The 19,536-nt window shown below is 38.7% G+C and overlaps 1 protein-coding gene across 1 annotated transcript in view; it reads right to left on the bottom strand.

Annotated features, from left to right (window-relative positions):
* Positions 1 to 19,536, bottom strand: part of LOC134535450 (tubulin polyglutamylase ttll6-like) — a 58,047-nt gene that overhangs the window by 37,729 nt on the left and 782 nt on the right. Inside the window, exons 2-9 of the mRNA XM_063374562.1 lie at positions 15,665 to 15,876; positions 12,002 to 12,113; positions 10,205 to 10,361; positions 6,359 to 6,489; positions 4,331 to 4,487; positions 2,978 to 3,078; positions 2,762 to 2,890; positions 45 to 270 (exon numbers count right to left, since the gene is read on the bottom strand). Coding sequence (XP_063230632.1) covers positions 45 to 270; positions 2,762 to 2,890; positions 2,978 to 3,078; positions 4,331 to 4,487; positions 6,359 to 6,489; positions 10,205 to 10,361; positions 12,002 to 12,113; positions 15,665 to 15,876 — 1,225 coding nt within the window. The remainder of the gene's footprint in view (positions 1 to 44; positions 271 to 2,761; positions 2,891 to 2,977; positions 3,079 to 4,330; positions 4,488 to 6,358; positions 6,490 to 10,204; positions 10,362 to 12,001; positions 12,114 to 15,664; positions 15,877 to 19,536) is intronic.

Raw genomic sequence — 19,536 nt, 5'->3', positions numbered from 1 at the left:
TTGTGTTTTTAGTGCACTCCCACCCCACCTCCCGGGCGAGGTACCTCCAGTATGTAGGGCTTGAGCTTGTGGTCGAGCATGATGTCGAAGCCGAGCAGCTCGAAGCAGGAGATGGCGTCGTCGTGCGTGGAGAAGCTTGTGTTGTAGCTGTGCTTGAGCATGGGCTGCGCGGCGATCACCGTCTTCACGATCACCTCGTCGATGCGCGACCACAGCTCCGGGACGTCGTAGCCCCTGCTCTCCAGCCACTTGTTGATGGACGAGATCTTCCTGCAACACACACCCGTTGCACCTGTCCACCCAGGGCCGGCGCGTCCATATAGGCGAACTAGGCAACCGCCTAGGGCGCCAAGTAGCCGGGGGCGGCGCAGCAAGACACATAACAGCTCATATAATATGTTTAACGATTATTGAAACTAGATGAAAACGGATTGTTGTAACAGTTTGGAATGTTTATGTTGATATAAGTAATTATTTAAAGTCCACGGTGACCTGTTTATGATTTGTATTAAGTAAAAAAAGTAAAGAAAAACACAAGCCTGCTTACATTTGATTGTTGACAAAATCTTAGGCTTACGTGATGTATTTTGAGGCAAGGAAATTATTTTTGGGGTGTCCGGCCCGAGGGGGGGGGGGGCATAAGGTTTTTCGCCTAGGGCGCCAATTTACCTTGCACCGGCCCTGTGTCCACCTTTACCGCCGTAGATATCATTCTCTGAACCTCACTACCTCTGACTATGGTGTGAAAATAACACTAAAAACAAAAATACGTTAATTTCGTACGGCTTTTGATACCTGGTTTTATTATTTTATTTATTTTGTACTTCCTGATTTGCAATTCAGGTTTAAATACACATGTATAAAGATGTAATTCTCTGGCGGTATGATTAAAGGTATCACATTGTTGTGCCTAACACGCCAGCCTCTTGATTTACTGAAATCTGTAAACCATGTAGTAAGTTTGACTAGGTACTGAAATCTGTAGTCTACACTTGCCTGAAGAGATCCAAGAAGATTTCAGTAGTCAAACTTACCACATGGTTTACAGATTTCAGTAAATCAAGAGGCTGGTGTGTTAGCCACAACAATGTGATACCTTTATACATGTCTAGTCAGGGTTCCCTCAGACAGAGAAAATCTAAAAAAAAAAAAAACAGGGAAAAACTCAGAAAATTCAAAAGGTGTCCCCAAAAACCTGGAAAAACACAGGGAAATTGATCAAATATTGGTTGTCTAACGGGATTATTAATTTTTATGAATCTTTAATTTATTAATTTTGTGATCCTTTGATTTCTTAAAACCAGTCTGTATTTTAACCACATTCATGTGTAATTTAGAAATCTGTTTCGTAGTAGAACAACCAATGAATCAACTGTGTATTAATTTAATGATTTTAAGCAAGAAAAATTGATTGTCATCCACCTGATCACAATCAGTAATGTATTGTTTCAAAAAATTATCATATTTAGTGTTTTATATTACACATTGGCTGCATTGTTTGCATAGTATTACTGGAAATGAATTTAATAGAAATATTATCATGCAACATGAGTAAAAATGCCAGTACAAAAATTATGGAAACATGAAATTCAATTCCAGACATATTCAGTTGTATAAACACTATTTTCATTTACGTATGCTTTTGAGTCATTATTTTCATAAATAAATAACTTTAAAAACTAGCATCGAAACTGTTTGTCAGGTGACTCCAGTTAAGTTTGCATTCTGCTAAATGTAACAAAGTACGAACCTAATATAAGATATTTAGCATCTAATTTGCAACAGCAGAATCACACTAACCTTTTATTTAATTTAAATAAACATACAATAGTAACAATTTGATTGCTGTACAAATTTTCGAGTTGCAAATAGAGTTTTTAAGTTAATAGCATCTAGTTTTATTTTTATCCATTATTATTATTATTATTATGACTAAGTCAAGATTCTTTGATGGTAAGTCAGAGACACATTATTATTAGTTTCATAATAAAATGGCTCGTTCACCAATAAAGGTTCGCCATCCCTGGTCTAGAGTAACATATTTATATACTGGAAATTCTATTAATACAACTGTGGAATGCATGGTGTCTTTTGGTGTCTCTAAATAATTCAAGTAGTTTTTAGATGTAAAGCGAATATAAAATTGAATGTTTGAATTACCTAATCACGAAATCAAATATAATTGTGAATATTGTTCTCGGCAAAGCACTTATTTTGTAAAATACATGATTGATGTGAAAAAAAAGAAAATTACTTAACGTTCGTAATGTTTTAACTAATCAAGTGATGAACCGTTTGTGACCTATACATAATATAATTCAATAAAATTATAAAATATACATCCATAATAATAATGTTGAGCATTCATAAAAGCAAATGGAGTGCTGTCTTTAGATTTTTTTTTTATGTAACCAACTTTGTTCAAGCAACACATAAAACAAAAAAAAAAAAAATTAAAATTATTTTCATGAGCCAATCTTAGGCTTCCAATGTTTTAAAGCTTTGCAACAAACATGAAGCTTTACACCAGACTTGAACTTTCAAATTAAAGAAATAGCAAATTTCATGACGGAGTCAAATCGGATATTAAAAATATATTAGATTAATTTGCTTCGTTGAAGCTTCACACAGGCTTAGTAAGTAGGTAGATGTTGCTCGAAATTTCTACAATGGATTGAGCGGTGAGATCACTTGCCTCCCACCAAGGAGATCTTATTTAGATTCCAAAGTGATGTCAAGCGCTGCTACAGAGACACTCTACCTCTTGCTGCCAGCCTCGTCGTCCACCACGTACGTGCGGCTGTGCTTGTTGACGGAGTAGTTGGTGAGGTGCATGTACACGTTGGAGATGTTGACCAGCGTGGGCTCCTGGTATCGGCTCGTCGCAAACCTGGAGCCATTCAGACAGATTCCTTTGTCACTCCCCGCGCGCACGCACACAGTCGCTACCCACATCGCGACAGTTTGACCAGCTCACCTGGCGAGGCCTTCGTTGTAGATGTAAACACGAAGTGGGTCGCAAGACGTGATCAGGGTGTAAATTCTCAGGTCGAACTTGAAACCATCAATCAGAAAAGGCTGGAAAAGAACAGATATGCGCTAGTCTCATAATTGTTACAACATTCATCTACATAGACTGTTAGTTTTTTTTTTTAAACTAAGAACGGAACCCAGTTTGGCAGAATCATTAACCGTAAATTTAAAACAATGTAAGTATTTGGTTAAATTGTAACAAGCTCTTAATTCTTCTTTATTTGTTTTTTTTTTTTTAATTTAAAAAAATTTAAAATGTAGAGAGGTGGTGTGATTTTCTCAGTAGTTGTGTGGTAAATCATTGTTGCATTGTCTGTGTTTCGTGATTGAGTTTTACTCAGGTACATGTCTACTTTCAGCATATTAATCATAGCCATCCAGTGCGGAAGCAATCACATCCTGAATGGCCTGGTCAAATAGGGCAATAGCTTCTCTTGCAGACTGCCACCAATCACAAGGAAGACATTGCTGACACGGGCATACTTTATTGAAATCTATTAAGCATTGAGAATTTTTCGCAAAAAATTTATGCCCGCCCTTAATATACTATAGTATCCGGTTGAATACTGGTTCAGTCACCCTAGATTTGGATTTTCAACGTTTCTCAAAATCACTCCAGAAAAGTGTTGTGATGGTTTCTTACCATAGGGCATGGACAATTCCCTGAACTGTGTTGTCGAGTGTTTCAGTCTCTAATGACCTACATGTCAACGAGACATAAGGATCAAAAAAAATCTAAGTAAAAACTATTTATTCTGAATTTTATGCTCATATAAGCTAAATGAGCAGAAAGGAAATCACGATATGTTGATTCAAGGTAATTTTCTGTGATGTCAGTTAAATCTTTCTTGTGAAATCATATTTTTTTTGTGCTTTTTAATTGTGGATTTGAAATACTGAATTGAATATCAAATTATTCATGAATATCAGATATTTTTGATTACTCTCAGACTCATACTTCCTGAGATACAAACAAAAATTTGGAGAGGAAATTGAAAACAGTGGATGAAAAGAAAAATTATACAGTTCGTAAACATTGAGAAAATGGTTAACAATGTGTTGTTACTTATTTATTTTATATAGGTATATAAAACACTTTCTTGATTGTATATTTAATAACTATGTCAAATAATGGTAATTATACATGTATTCAGTTTTGGTGAGAGAAATAATTACTCCTTCATTCATGGTAAATATTATGAAATTAAAAATCTTTAAAAGGTTACATAACACCTTCATCCACTCACGTCTTAAATCATAAAAACACATGTACTAAGCGCACTGAGTGAACACTCACCCGGCTGATGTACAGCTGGCAGATCATGTGCTCGCCCAGCTTCACATCCTTCACGGACTTGGCGAGGCAGATGCCGCGGCCTTGGCAGCCCGTGTCCGGCTTGCAGATGAAGGTGCAGTTCTTGTGCGCGCGCGCGTAGGCCAGCAGGTCGTGGCAGCTGCGGCCACAATTCCCCCCGGGTCACTTCCCTGGGCCCGTGCGCGAGATCTACTGTCGGCGCCCTGCTGCAGCGCGAAGCTTCCGCCCCTTGCTTTAAGGGGTTGCCTCCCACTTCAGATCATGATTTTATTTTTATATTAATCACGGATAAACCTTTAGACTTTTTCGATTGTTTAACTTTTCCGAAATGAAAAATATATACAGCGCATACTTTTTGCATAAATAGCTGCCAAAGTTACATTTTTAACGTTTTTGGGTTGTACAAATAAGGAGAATTTAATTTATTGCAGAACTGAATTTTTTTAGGTTTAACTGCAATGCCACTGGCTACTTCATGATATGGTTTGAATTTATATCACAAAAACATATTTCGTGTATCTTGGCTGTCAAAATCATTACAAATTTGAGAATTTTGAAATGCCAGGTAAAATTAATTAATATTTTCTGAAAGAATGGGACGCACCACCTTAACTAAGTTGGTTTAGGATATAAACCAACGAAACCTTTACTATCAAAGAGCTTAGATGTCTTTGCATCTGCTATTTTTATATTAATAATTTATAAAGTAAAAGTTCTTTTTTCAGGCGTTAATTTTGACTGACTTGATTGTAACCACAATGCGTAGTTTTTTTTTTTTTTTTTTAAATAAATCTATTGTAAAAAAATTCTTGCAAAAGTAAATAAACTACTATTATATTTGAGGGGAGAAAAAACGGTCACTGTATTTCATTCAGCAGAAACGCCGCACGCTGTGGAAACTTGCAATTCTGCGGCAGCGCTTTGCCCGCCGAATGTGCCCGTTTGCCTCGAGCCTAGCGACTTAAAGCAGGAAGCCCACCTTCCGGGAAGTTGGGGAAATTGGAATTGATCAGGGAAAGACTGGGAATATTCTTGAAATACTGGAGAAGTCGTGAAAATTCCCAAGTGGTGGTAATTTGAAGGGGCGATTCCATGCTCCAATCTGCCATTTTTTAAACTGTGAATGTTTGAATTTTAATTTTTGTTACATATTTCTAGCCCAGCCATGGGAATGTTGGAGGATGTAAATTCATTACTTCTTTCAGAAATCGTAAAATAGAACAATCATTTCGAACAATTGTCAAGGAAATCTGAAATTTTTGTCATGATAGGCCAGGGAAACTTTTTGGAGACTTGGGTGGACAACCTGTGTAGGCACATGTAGATACAAAAATTTAACCATGTTGCTATCACACTAAACATTATTTGTTTTGCAAGTACATAAACTAAACAAATTTTAGCAGCCACGAATTTCAAATGTTGCCGGTCCTTATATTTTCTGCCACTGGACCAACAAATTAATTGCATTTTTTATTTGTGACTTTACATATATTTTGGTTTATCTAAACTAACAAAACCAAAAATTGTATTAAAATAATTTTTGTAATTTTTTTTTAATTGTCTCTAGCTTAAAATTACATGGTATATATTTTCCATTTTAAATAATTTAAATGGTCTATGTCTTCTGAAAAAAAAAAATTCAAAAATTCTCTTCCTTACAAAAACGTTTGTACGTATATCTATAGACATGTCGAAAACTTATTAGTTCAAGCAGTGCCTTTTGAGCTCAAATAAAAACTACATATATGTATTTTTCATCCTTAAATGTCTTTGCTAACTTATTATTTTAATTTACAAGCAAATGATGCCCAGAAGAGCTGGCAACTGAAAATATTTGCGACTAATTATTTACTGTACCTGAAACTTAGTTAAGTAAATTTTAATACCGTGCCTATCTGAAAATGTATTTGTATGAGTAAATCGTGAGTTATATTTGAATTCCTATGCCTGAATTTGGGTACTTGACAGCAAAAATAATTGAATTCTCAAGTGCCACTTCGATTGACTTACTCAGCTGGAAGACACCATGTTTTCGGGAAGAAATTGTAATCTTTCGGGGACATCTTGAGCATGCGGTTGAGGTTGCGAGCCAGCAGATCCTTGCGGGAGATCTCCCCCATGCCAGGGAAGTGGTTGATCTTCTGAAGTCATGAAACACAGAACCTTCAGGCTGAAAGTGGACTTGTGCTACTGAAGCGTATATCTGGGAAAAGAGGCGAGGGAGAGAGATAGTTCTCATTATAAATTCAAAGTTATTAAAAGTATTTATTTGTGCTGTGCTCGTGCAAAAGAATGTAGAATTGATCCAAAACTTTTGTGTTTTATACCTCTGCTCTTATACATACATAATTTAAAAAAAGGAGTTGTCTGTAAAGTCGGTTTATGGACGATAATTTTACGTGATAACGTCATAAGAAAACATTGATGAAAAATTGCGTACTTTTTAATTTTCAAATATTATTTACGGTTTTTGCAAATTTAATTTAAATAATTTGTTTAAATATAATCACGAACAATTAGTTAAAAAGCTCGCCTTAACCTGTTTGATATTATAGAAGATTTTCTCGCACGGTGGTTGGCCAGGCGGAACGTGACAATTTTTCGTGCGTGCAGCCAGCGTTCATAGATTTATAAGACGCTATCACGTCAAAAAAAATATTTATTTGTGGCTAATGTGAGATGAAAATATTGAACGTTGCAGTCTGAAGGTACATGTTGTCATAGCGACTTTGGCCACATATTTTACTTAAGAATGAGGCACTAAAACGGAGCAGTAATTGAATGCAAAAGAAAGGAGGAGTGTGGAATGGAAATACTTTGAGAAGAACCATGATTAAAACCGATGTCCACCGCATTTTCCCATTTGGATTCGCCAAATATATAAACCAGGTTGAACTTGCCATATTATGTTTCAGCTTCATCACCCTTTTACTGACAAAGGATCATTTTCAGTTATTGAGAGTTGAGGCAAAGAATAATTGCAACAACATCGTCAAGACTCCTTCGAAAATCCCGGGCACACTTTTTTTTCTTCTTCTGATTTGGAGCCTTCCCCTGTGTTGCTTCTGCGCATGCGCATGGTGCGCTGTCGCAGGGCATTAAACGTGTCGGAGCCTCTGATCTGGCCTTTATTTGGGTTGGATTTTTGAAACTGTTAAGAAGCAAATAGTGTTCTGCGACGTGCACATCCATCATACCATGGCTTTGGTAAGTTCCACTCGTTTGCTAGGTATAGGGTGGCTATAACACTTTACGTAATTTGAATATTTTTTAGAGTCACTAGTTCTTTTCTTATTAATTCATTTTTGGCCTGCCTTCATCTTAATCTTACTTTGGGTGTAATGTAATGAGATTAAAGGCCTTTTAGTTTTCTACGAGCTTTGAGGATAGCCATGTACGTGTCCTGTGCTCGCGAGACTTAAATGTTTAGTGCGTCCTGGTTTTGCGCCCGTTCTGCAGCGCAGATTAGTATTGCCTATCTAAGATGTCTTCTTTCCTTTTTGTTAGGTTTGCACCCTTGGATTCCCCCTTAATTTTTGTTAACCCACGTTTTGGCTGGCTTGTACTGTGGGGATGCTGACTTCCCACTTTAGTTTATACTTGTGAGTTTCTGCGGTGTCATTTAGTCGGTCTTGCCGGGTTTAGTTATGGGCAACGTGGATTTCCACTTTAAGATCATTTTCCCATAGTCATAATATTTATAAATTATTGTAATATTACACTGTACCACGGTATGATTTTTTATGGGCAGGAAAGCACTTTGTATCATGTTATATTGTTAGCTTGGTAACATTTACTTCGTTTTTGGTAATGGGTGAAATCTTTACAGTTCTTGAAACAACCGTTTGCGGGTCAATTTTAATTTTTCAAAATGTCTGGATATGTGGTTAACCCACCTATGCGCAATATTTATGGTGCTTTGAGTATTTAGCGTACCTATTTGATTAACGTTATTTCTGTCCCCCTTTAGCGCCTTATATTGTGTGGTTTGTCTTGTGACACTCCTGGTAGACTGTTTGATTAATGTCTTGAAACTTAGAGATATATCTTTTGGTAATGTTATAAAGCTTCTATTATATATTTCTTGCTTATCGGTGATAACATTAAACCTATTGTGATGGATTGGGATAATTTGGAGACGTTACATTAAGCATCTTAAGTTTGAGAGTTTTGTGCCTATCATTAGATATCGGTTTTCGATACTTTGTATATTCATGGCCTGCGTGTGTTGTTATCTTTGTTGTTGTGAATTAAAAGAGTAATATTTTTGATCACTTCAAATAAATATGCCCGAATTCAATGGTTTTTAATGTTATAAATTTGATTTACAATTATTCTTTTCAGGCACTCCCTCCCCCTTCCTATCTGTCTCTGTATTAGAACAGAGTGTTTTGACTTGTTGACATTTCCTGCACAGATTGGAAGCTGTTCCAAATGTGTTTTATTCCTAGGAGGTTTCACACTTATTCTTAAGTCTTAGTAAAAATCAGCAATATGTAATGGCTCTTGTAAGTGATCTGAGCTGTGTATTTTATCAACCCCACTCAAAATTGTGCACATTTGTAGTGAAACTGAATTTATAAACTGGAATGTATAACGTAGGGCATGTTCACAGCAGTGGTTTTAAGATACAGGAACGGGTGGAGATGAATTTCAAAGTACGAGTTAGACTGAATAAACTATGACTTGGATGCATTACCTAGGTATCAAAACTGAAGCAAGCCCCAACTGAATTTTTGTTTGCACAGTTTGTCTATTCTTTTTATTGTATGTATATGCGAATTTATGTGCATTGTTGTGGTTGACAAAGCTAGATATTTCATTTAGAAGTGAAGTAGAAGTAAATACCTACTACCAAAAAGTAAATGTTTGAATTTGAATCATATTTGAAAATAAAATTATTTTTATATAATTGATTTAAGAAGTGAGTTAGAAATAAACATTATGATGAGCTAAGGTGAGATAAAAAATCACTTGTTTTAAGTGTCGTACAAGAAAATCGCAAACAATATTTTTCACCTTTTTTTTGTCACACGATACACAATCATTATTCCTACTTTTTTTAATATTTATTTTTTCCCACGCAATATTTATTATATACAACACATAAGTTTTTTGTACCTTAACAATCTAAAATAAAAATTCAAAATGTTTAAAGATCTAAACAGTGGCAGGTTTAGAGATGAGGGATGGGAGAATGACCTACCGACAACAAATTGCAATTGATTAAATAATGCTCTGTAAAAAAAAAAACTGGCGAAACAAGTTTCTGAACACAAGTATTCCCTCCCCGTTCAGAAAAGATCTCCTGGATATGCCACTGACCCTAATCAAATATTTATTTAGAAGCAGAAGTCTAATTCTACAGGCTGAGCCATAAGTCTCCATACAAATGGTGAATGCAGAGATTAATTTTTTATTTTTCATTTTCAGGGCCATTGAAAAAAATATGCTACTAACGAAGGAAAAACGGATTGAAACTGTTTTATTCTCTGGGAGTGGTACCACCCGTCAAGTAGCGGGTACTTTCGATCCAACGCACGGAACGCAGATGCCCCATGGCAAAACTCATCAAGAACATCAAAAGAGCAGTTTCCGTGGCCGATACGAGCAGATCGGGAAAACCTTGACACGTGTTCGCCAAAATTTATTAGAGCGACCGCCGCTGTATGTCAACATGGAAGAGAGACATGTGGAACATATATCCTGTAACTGTAGCACTGCATGATAACATTTATACCAATAAAATAAACATTTATCACATCAGCTTTCACCATTTGTATGGGGACTTGTGACTTGTAATCACGAGGTTTCTGCACACGTCGTCTGGAGTAGTCCCGTGCGCACGGTAAGTACCTGGAAACTCTTCATCTCCTTGGCCCGCTCCATCGGCACCGTGTTGTCGGTCCAGAAGAGGTCCCACGGCTCGTCCTCCGACACCTCACTCATGCCGAACTTGAGCGCCATGCGCCGCACCACGGCGTAGCGGCAGTGCGTGGTGCAGATCGTGATTCTGCAGACGGAGAGACACGTCGGCGGCAGATCAACAATTTCCCCCGCCGGTTTTTTTTATTGATAGGGACACGATTGTGTGGTGGATTGCGATAGAACAAAAAAAAAAAAAGACTGAAAAGCTTGTCGAAACACCACATAGCACCGTAATGCAAGTTATATCATGGAATCAAGTAGCATTTAACCAAAACTTAATTGAAATAAAGAAATATTTTAATGTTTCAAATACAATGAATGTCGCTATTTCCGGACAAAAAAAAATTGTACCAAAGTGCATGGATAAAAAAAATTAATTAAATTTGTTTTATTGTGCATCTCTAATTGTCTCTATGAGGTATTAAACATGCTTCACATGACAACAATCAAAATACCGTGAAAGGTTTTTAATCCGGCGTTCTGTGCGGTTCAGCGCATTTTGTATTCTGGTACGAATCCAGCTGCTCTCGTTCAGATTTTTTTTTTGTGTGTGTGTTCCGGATGTTATCTTCGCCGCCAGGTCCCATCACTACGCGGCCAGCATTTTTGGTTCACTCAGAGTTTATCGTTATTTACAGTTTTCATTCCGATGCATTGTTTCCTGTTGTCTCGCGGGGTTGCATTTAAGATTTCATCGTTACATTTCCATCATAATTTTTTTTGAAGCAGATATCTGAATCACTGACGCAGCATGTTATCAGAAACCTTTTTAACGCTTATCTGTATTTTTACCCCCTTACAATACACCAGCTTATTGCAACTTGTTTTAAATACCATTGATTTGTAAATTAATTTTTCTTTGGTATTCACAGATACATCACGTCCCCTCCCCCAGAATCCTAAAAAAATCTATAAATACTATCATTTATTTATTATTATTTATTTAAATTTGTTCCTTGCACACCAATTGTAAAAAGATTCATAGGGCGTGCATGACATAAAATCACAAACACATGAATAAAACAAACACATTTGATAAAGGACAAGTGAACAAGTTAACTTATAATCACAACAACCCTTCTGAAATTATTAATTGAAAATAACATTATAATTTAAGAACAGATTGTTTGTTGACAGGACTAACATTAGGCCTATATATTACAAGTGTGAACAAATAAAATTTAAATGTATGGCAAGTGGTTTATTTATTGCAAATAGTTTACATGTTTGATACAGAAATATGGTATCTCGAATGTTTTTAAAATTTTAATTAGTAGTGATTAACTAATAGTAACTGGATTAGTAAAAAAAAAATTATTCAAATATTTTTAAGTTTATTATCTTTATTAAAATATAAATTTTATTCATTCCCACCAACAAAAGGAAACAATTTCAAAGCATACAATGGGCAAAATGGTTCTACCCCCCTCTTCCCTGGACAAAGTCGTTCTATCCCTCCCCTCCCAATCCCCCGGAATTAAATTCCGCGTACGCTCTTGAGTGCTACAAATCTACAATAATTTGTACCATGTGCCACTTAGGATATTATCATTCTTTGTAAAAACTTTGAACTGTGGCCTTGAGTTTTAATGGCACGCCCTGTGAACCACTTATTCTTTACTTTTGAACACTAAACAGATAATAGTTGCACTTTATATGATAAAATAAATTATCAATAACAGGTTTATTCTATAAAAAAAAAAAGAAAAATAAGATGATGCTTACCGTCTTCTGTTTTTCCTTTTCTTTCTCTTCTTAGGCACTTTGTTTTTGTTGCTGTCTAAGTCAGTCTGTGGAAATTGCTCCGGGGAGGAAAATGTGGCCTTTGAACCGAACGCTGGAACAGGAACGATTTCATGTCAGCAGCTTGACAGGACCTCTGCAGCTGTGAGTGGTAAGGCTTAGTGCTCATATGGCGGAACTATTGGGCTGTGTTTCTGGCTGAGCGCCATCAGAGCAAGCGCGACTCCAGAGAGGGCCCCTCCCGAGCCCGAATTTTATTTCAGGGTATTTTTTAAGTTTACTTAAATACTTAATCTCATGGTTTAAACTTTGTTCTTTTTTCATCAAGAGAGCTGTATGAAACATTCAACGTCCAGTATCGAGACTATAAATTTGTAAATATTAAAAGGCCAATCTCTGACTTATTTTGCACCTGCGTCCTTCCTTTGTACGATAGCTCTTCCCGAAAAGTCTTTCTGGAGTCGCCCCTTGCAACAGTGTTACAGCAGCCCAGGTGGCTGACAGCTTCTGTCGCCAGACTGCAATCGGCATGCCATTGCAAGCAGCCTTCAAAGGAAAACATTGTGAAAAACATTTAATGCATTAAGGCAGCCATGAGATCATGCTCATAATTTCTGTGCAGTCTCTCAACAGGAACAACATTAAATTAAACCCGATTTTTGTATGTATTTTTAAAAACATCATTACAACTAGTTTGTATAACCCGTTTTAGATCTGAAATTCATTGTCTAGAATATTCAAAATGGTATAGGATGGTGCAATATATCATATTTGTGATTGAGTTACAGGATGAAAGGAACTCGGTTCAGAATTCATGCAAAGCACACCAATGAAATTGCCAAATGGCCATCCACTACTTCAAGCCACGCAGTTGCTTGTGCAAGCAGTAAGATATATTTGAAAACCGATCTTGATGCACGCTTCGGGGTTGCCCTTTGCAGATGCCGTGCTAGGTACCTTCAGACCCTGAGCACTTAAAGGCTAATTCTTGTGTAAGCCAGGCCTGGAATTACGCGAGCCCTAAGAGAGAGATAAACTTGCTGGGCCATCTAGTATGGTTTTTTTAAGATACAGAACTATGGAAGAAGCATCTTTTTTGGTGATGTTGGAGCTTGAATGGCTAATAATGATCCGATTTGAGTTTAAAATTTTATCGATATCTGGGTCGCTATTAGAGCTGAGTAGGGTTTTTTATGTGATGGAAATGGAACATTGACGGAATTTATTTACCACTGAAGATTAACATCTCATTAACAGCTACAGATGTGTGTGTACACAGAATTTAATTTTGGTAAATGAGGGGGGTGGGGGGGTGTAAATAACCTCTGGTCTTTTTTTGCTTTCAAATTGTTTTATACTTGTTGGTGGGAATTATAGTTTTTTTTTAAGTATTTTGAAAGGGAAGGATAGTTACCCCTCCCCATTAACCCCCCTCCCCCTGCTTCGTACACCCCTGAACAGCGAGATGATTAAATACGGTCATGCATAACAACACTAATCTGAGATATTGGGAAATAAATCAGCCGACATCTATAGTAAGGAACCACCCCAAAATTTTCAGACATCAGGATGGTTGAAAGGGGAATCGCGCTCGAATATTCTGGAATGCGAGCCCAGTGTAGTACCACTGCGCCACCTTGACCCATTTCTGATTAAACGAATGAGTGAGGGGACGGGAGCACCTAGAGAAAACACACTGGTTCACGGAATTTTTGTGCAGAGGATATTTTCTTTTAAATAGTTGAACCAAGAAAGTTTCTGTGAGTTTAATAAAATAATATTTTAGCTGTAACAATTACCTAGTAATGAGTGAATAATTTTCTTATTTTTGGCCAATTAAACTCAAGGATTATACTAATCAGTTTTTGGGGCGAATCCTCTGTTAGACATTGATAGGTTTTTTTTGTAGGGCCCTGGTTGTTAGAACTAAAGGGTGGCCATGACTGGTTATTGTGTGAAGCCATTTTTTCCCCTTCAATTAAATGTTGGGCAATATTCGTAAGACGTCCAAAACATTAGCTGAAGTGTAGTGTTTGCATTGTGGAATTAATTTTGATTTACTTTTTTTTATGACAATGACGTTTTATTTTAACATTAGAGATTTATATTCATTCTTATCATCAGCTGTTATCAAGCACCATTTTCAAAATGTTTTGGGCGGAACAATATGGCGATGACAAGGTTAAAAAGTGAACACTGACGGATCCATAGGGGTCATAGTGGCATAGCCTCTCCTGAACCCTAAATAATTTTTATTTTTCTCCTATTTCTTTATTATAGTTTACCAAACTTCCTTGAGTATTTTTTAACAGCAGTGTTATAGATAACAGGACATTTTTGAACCACGAACAAACTGTAATAAATATTTAAATTCTAAATGTACAAAAATTGGATTGGAAAATTTAATTTGGTCCTCCCCGACCATCATTCTGGATTTGTTCTTGCTTCAACTACATCACAGCCTGACTACATGTTAGAACCAGTGGTAACCCTGCAAGACCCAGATAGGTGTTTATTAGTAGTTGTGGCAGCGCTGTGAGACATAGAGATCAGGAAAGGGGGACAAATTGAGCTTTAGCCGTAAGACGTGAAGCCATTTTTGCCCCCATTTATTTCTGGTTTTCACATAGCCAATATGGCGCGGACGTTGGTTTATATAATTGCATTAGCTGTCCTAGCCTTCTTTTATTAACGGCTGTAGTTAAGCTGTTCGTAAGAGATCAAAATATTTCTGGTTGACATGTTTATAGGCTATAGGTATATATTGAAAGTCCAAAACGAAGATTCATCATACGAATGTAATGACATGAGTTGACAATTTTTCTCCAATTTTTTAACCTCCAATGCAGGTACAGCTGATACATTTGTGAACAAACGGCCGCAATATTGGTGTGTGAAGTCCCCCCTCCCCTAACCCAGCATCGGATTTAATAATGTTCGCATGCTTTCAAGGCCATTGTCTGAAGTAGCTTGGCTTTCTGGGTTGTAGCCGCGTCCTTATGCGAACAATTCACCGACGTTTCGGTCAACATTGCAGTCGCCATCACCAGGGAGCAGTTACTACAGTGAGCAGTTACCTACTACAGTATTATAGAAGTAGCTTGGCTTCTGGGTTGTAGCAGCGTCCATTGGCGAATAATTCACCGAAGTTTCGGTCGATATTGCGGTCGCCATCATCAGGGAACAGTTACCACAGTGAGCAGTTGCCTACTACAGTACGTACAACCCAGAAAAGCCAAGCTACTTCTATGATCGGATTTCAAGCTCCCATCATCTGTGGCGACAGTGGCGTAGCCAGGGGGGGGGGAAGGGGTGGTTAGGGGTTCAAACCACCCACCCCCCTCCCTTTAGCACAAAATTTTTTTAATTAATTTCTTATTCATCACTCAAAAAAATTTCATATTAAAAATTAATAAAATTTTTACCATTTACAATATTTGAATTTAAGTACCGAAAACTGCTAAAATAGCACTATTGTACACCTTAAAATCCAAAATTTTCCCGGGGGAGGACACCCGGACCCCCCCGCTTTAATACCGGGGGGGAAGGGGCCATGCTTCTTAACACCATCCCCCCCCCCCATACACAGATCCTGGCTACGCCACTGCGTGTGGCGAGGCCCCGCCAGTCAAGGGCTGCGCGCACCTCCGGCGACCCCAGCGGCGGACGGCTCGTCGCGGTCCTCGGCGGGCGAGCTGCGGCTGCAGCTGGCGCTGGACTCCCCGGCTAGGGCCAGGCCCGCGGCCACGGCAGGCAGCGCGCAGAACAGCTCCGCCTGGCTCTCCGTGCACGAGCTGCCGTCAGTGCCGTCAGACCCGCGCGCCCCCATCGCCGCCGCGCATGGCGTCGGCAGCCACCTGCAACCCAGCACCCAGGGCCGCAACTAGGAGGGGGGGGGGGGGGGGGGCGGCAAGCGGGGCATACGCCCCGGGCGCAAAGCTGTGGGGGCGCCGAAATCGCTTGCATTGTAATTCCTTCCTACTACAACTGGTAACTGGTAAAAAGGTTTTTAACTTGCATGCCACGAATGTCTAATATGATTTACAATATAACGTCTCAACATATTTAATGAACAAGTGTAGTGATTATACGGACTACTTTATGGACATAGTGGGTTCATGCATGGAAGTTACAGTAGCACAGAAACTGTTACATGTAGGTATGGAAAATGCTTAAATAGCACCATTTTTCCATGGGAGGGCCCCCGGACCCCCCGCTTTATTGGTGTGGTATGTGCAAAAAAAGAGAGGGGGGGCATGAATCTATTCATGCCCCGGGTGCCAGAGACTCTAGTTGCGGCCCTGCCAGCACCCCCCCCCCCCCCCTTCACCTTTAAGGCACAAGTTCACAAGTGTCGACTCCCACGAGTAGCCCAAAAAGTTACGTCATATCGTTAGAGACCCGGAAAAAATTCGCGGGTTCAATGACCTCCAGAATGGACTCCAAATATCCTCTGCGCACTCGGCGAAATGCAAACTGTTCATTGGTCTGCTGACTCGCGAGTCGTCTCGACTGGGTGGCCCGTGATTCGACACTTCTACGGGCGAGGGTCTCCAATTGGCCTATCAGTCCTCCAGATTAACAAGTGAACCGATGACAGAAGCAGCACTAAGGTGTAATTATTTGAATTTCAGCGTAACACGAAATGAACCCGCGAATTTTCCGGGTCTCTCTAGTCATATGCCACGTCGAATAATAAAAAAGACATAGAAAGGGGGATAAATATATTTTTTCGATGGCAAGATGGCGAGGCCTTAATACCCCTTAACGAAGAAAAATTCTCATTCGTTCTTATTGACTATCGTCGGGCGTGCGGTCAGGCTATGTTTTTTTTGGTGTGTTGCGACGTGAGGTAGGAAGCGACTTCAACCTGTTCAAATGCAAAATGCTCGTTGTTTACATAGCTGCACCGTCGATGAATACAAGCAGACGTGTACGTGTGTGAAAGGCGGGTGATAGGTCACTCTCAACCCCCGGGGGCTTAATCAATTTTGGGGGGATAAGGGGACATTTAACCCCCCCCCCCCCTCTGCGCCCAAAAAACCTAACAAATCTATAGTTCTCTCCAACAGACGGAGGGAATTTGAAAGCATTCAACGGTAAAAGTAAGTAGTTATATACACCCCAACCCTCCCCCCTAAAAATGTAATTCTGACTATGCTCCTGCTTTCCCCCCCCCCCCCCCCGGGCACCCGCGAAGCCCGAGGATGAATCGGAAATTTTGGTTAGCAGAGGCTGGAGTGTCCGACAAAATCAAGCCACTTCACGCACGGCAACCTATCCCCTTTGTTTAGAAATACCGATGAATTGAGGAATCGTATTCTCGCTCGTCTTGGTTGTAAAAAAAAATGGCCCGAGGGGAGGGGAGAGGGTTTGGGTTGGGCAGAGTGATCAAAACATTCGCCTTGCTGCCCAGGGAACCATGCTTGCTTTCCCGATATTTTTTTTTCGCAAGAGGGAAACGTGTCGGACGTTGCCACGAGCTGGTGGAGTTTCATCGGGGTACTCGTTTTTCGACCCCACCATTCTTACCGGCAATGCTCAATTCTAGTCTCATCGCCCCTCGTTGCGTAATGACATACCCCACGTATGATGTATATGAGACAACCTCTAATTCATTCGTTTATCCACTCACAGTGGTGAAAAAAGGCGAATTACCGTAATAACTGTACCATCGCGGTACTCAGCTTGTTTTGATCCTCTATACATGAATCCAATAATTGATTCGAGATTCCTTAGAAAATATTAAAATTTTAATTTTAATTGATTTCGATTCTATATTATTAAAAGTTGTTCCGGATAATGGGTGGTTGTTAATATGTAATTGTACAAAAAATATTTAGTAAACGCCGCAAACTTAACAAATCTATAATTCTCTCGAACAGACGGAGAGAAGTTGAAAGCAAGGAGCGGGAAACGTAGTTCTATCCACTTAATGAGTTCACTAAATAGACTCATCATGGAAAAAGTAGGTAGAAAAGTTTAAATGACGGTTCTTACTAAATATATAAGCAAAAATAAATGTGGGTCTTCACCTTGTAAAGTAAATATGGACTCTCAATGATCCGTCACGTCCGTCCGTATCCGAGGGTCCGCCTACAATTATTGCAATGTCCCAATTTGTGTCCGACGGACACTGATCGCTGATTGGTCCAAGTGACCCTCTGACGTCATGGGTGGTGTGGGGATGGTCCGAACCCCCCTTTCCCGAATACACTGGTCAATTTTAAATTTTTGTCCCAATATGTCCTTTGGTAGCATAAAAGAACAACAACACTCGTGATATTTGCAGTTTCCGGTTCCATTTTCCAAAAAGGTAAACAGAAAGTAACGTACAGTTTGATAGAAAGCCAAGAGGACCAAGACAAAATATTGATCAGCGCTGTCCGTTTGCAACCGGCGCTTTTGAAAGGCCGAACACACGGATTCAACTTTTTTTTTGCAATGTGCTTTGAATTAATTTATTAGCATTTTCTTTTTGCTTATAAAATAAATATTACTGAACTACCACAATTTTCACAAGTTTAATGGATATTCTAAACTTAGCTGCGTACTCATTTAAAATGCACGAAAACAATCAAAAATAAAATAAAATAAAAAAGGGGGTTATCTGTAAAGTAGGTTTACGGACGATAATTTTACGTGACAACGTAATATCAATTTTTTTTAATTGCTGTTTTTAAAAAGCCCGCCTTAACCTGTTTGATATTATAGAAGATTTTCTCGCACGGTGGTTGGCCGGTTCTGGCACGCTCGGCTCAGGCGGAACGTCATGCATTTTCGTGCGTGCAGCCGGTGTTCATCGATTTATAAGACGTTATCACGTCAAAAATTATTTTTGCGCTCTACATTTACTACTCTCTGGTGGCTACTATAGACATCTGTAGATTCGGACATCGCAATTGTAGACAGGTCAGTTTTCCGTGCGACAATGTGACGTCATTCAAATTATGATAAGGACACGGACCCCCACGGGTTCGGACTGTTGTAGACGGGCCTTCCATCCTTTCTACTAGGATGCTGTCTTATAATAAATGTATCTTGTAAAGATAAAGTAGTTTAAGGATCATATAAGCTGAAAAATTATAAATAATATAAATAAATTGTTTTCGCTCTCTTCGAGTTAGGAACTGTATGTTTTTAAATTAAACTTCTTTGCCTCGGTCGTTTTTAGTTTCAAATATCAAACTTAAAACGTGTTCAAACGCTATTATAAAAACACGCTGTGGAAGCAGCTTAACGAATAAATCGACTTTTAAACCTTCTTAAGATAAAGGCTTGCAAATAAATATTTTTGAAGTTACAATTTCATCCGTTCGCTCGTCGAAAGTTTAAACTTGGGAAGCTTATGACGGACGGACGGATTAAATTTCCCTGGCCTTCTTATGTCGGGCCTTCCGCGGCGAAAATTGAAACTGCTTTCACCAGGAACGTAGGATTAAAATAAATACATAAACAAGCGAAGTCAGAATAAGAAAATAATAGCAAATTAGCTACAAACTTATAGAATATTTTAA

The sequence above is a fragment of the Bacillus rossius genome, chromosome 1, assembly GCF_032445375.1.
Source record: "Bacillus rossius redtenbacheri isolate Brsri chromosome 1, Brsri_v3, whole genome shotgun sequence".
NCBI lineage: Eukaryota > Metazoa > Arthropoda > Insecta > Phasmatodea > Bacillidae > Bacillus > Bacillus rossius.
This window is presented reverse-complemented; position numbering and strand designations above follow the sequence as displayed.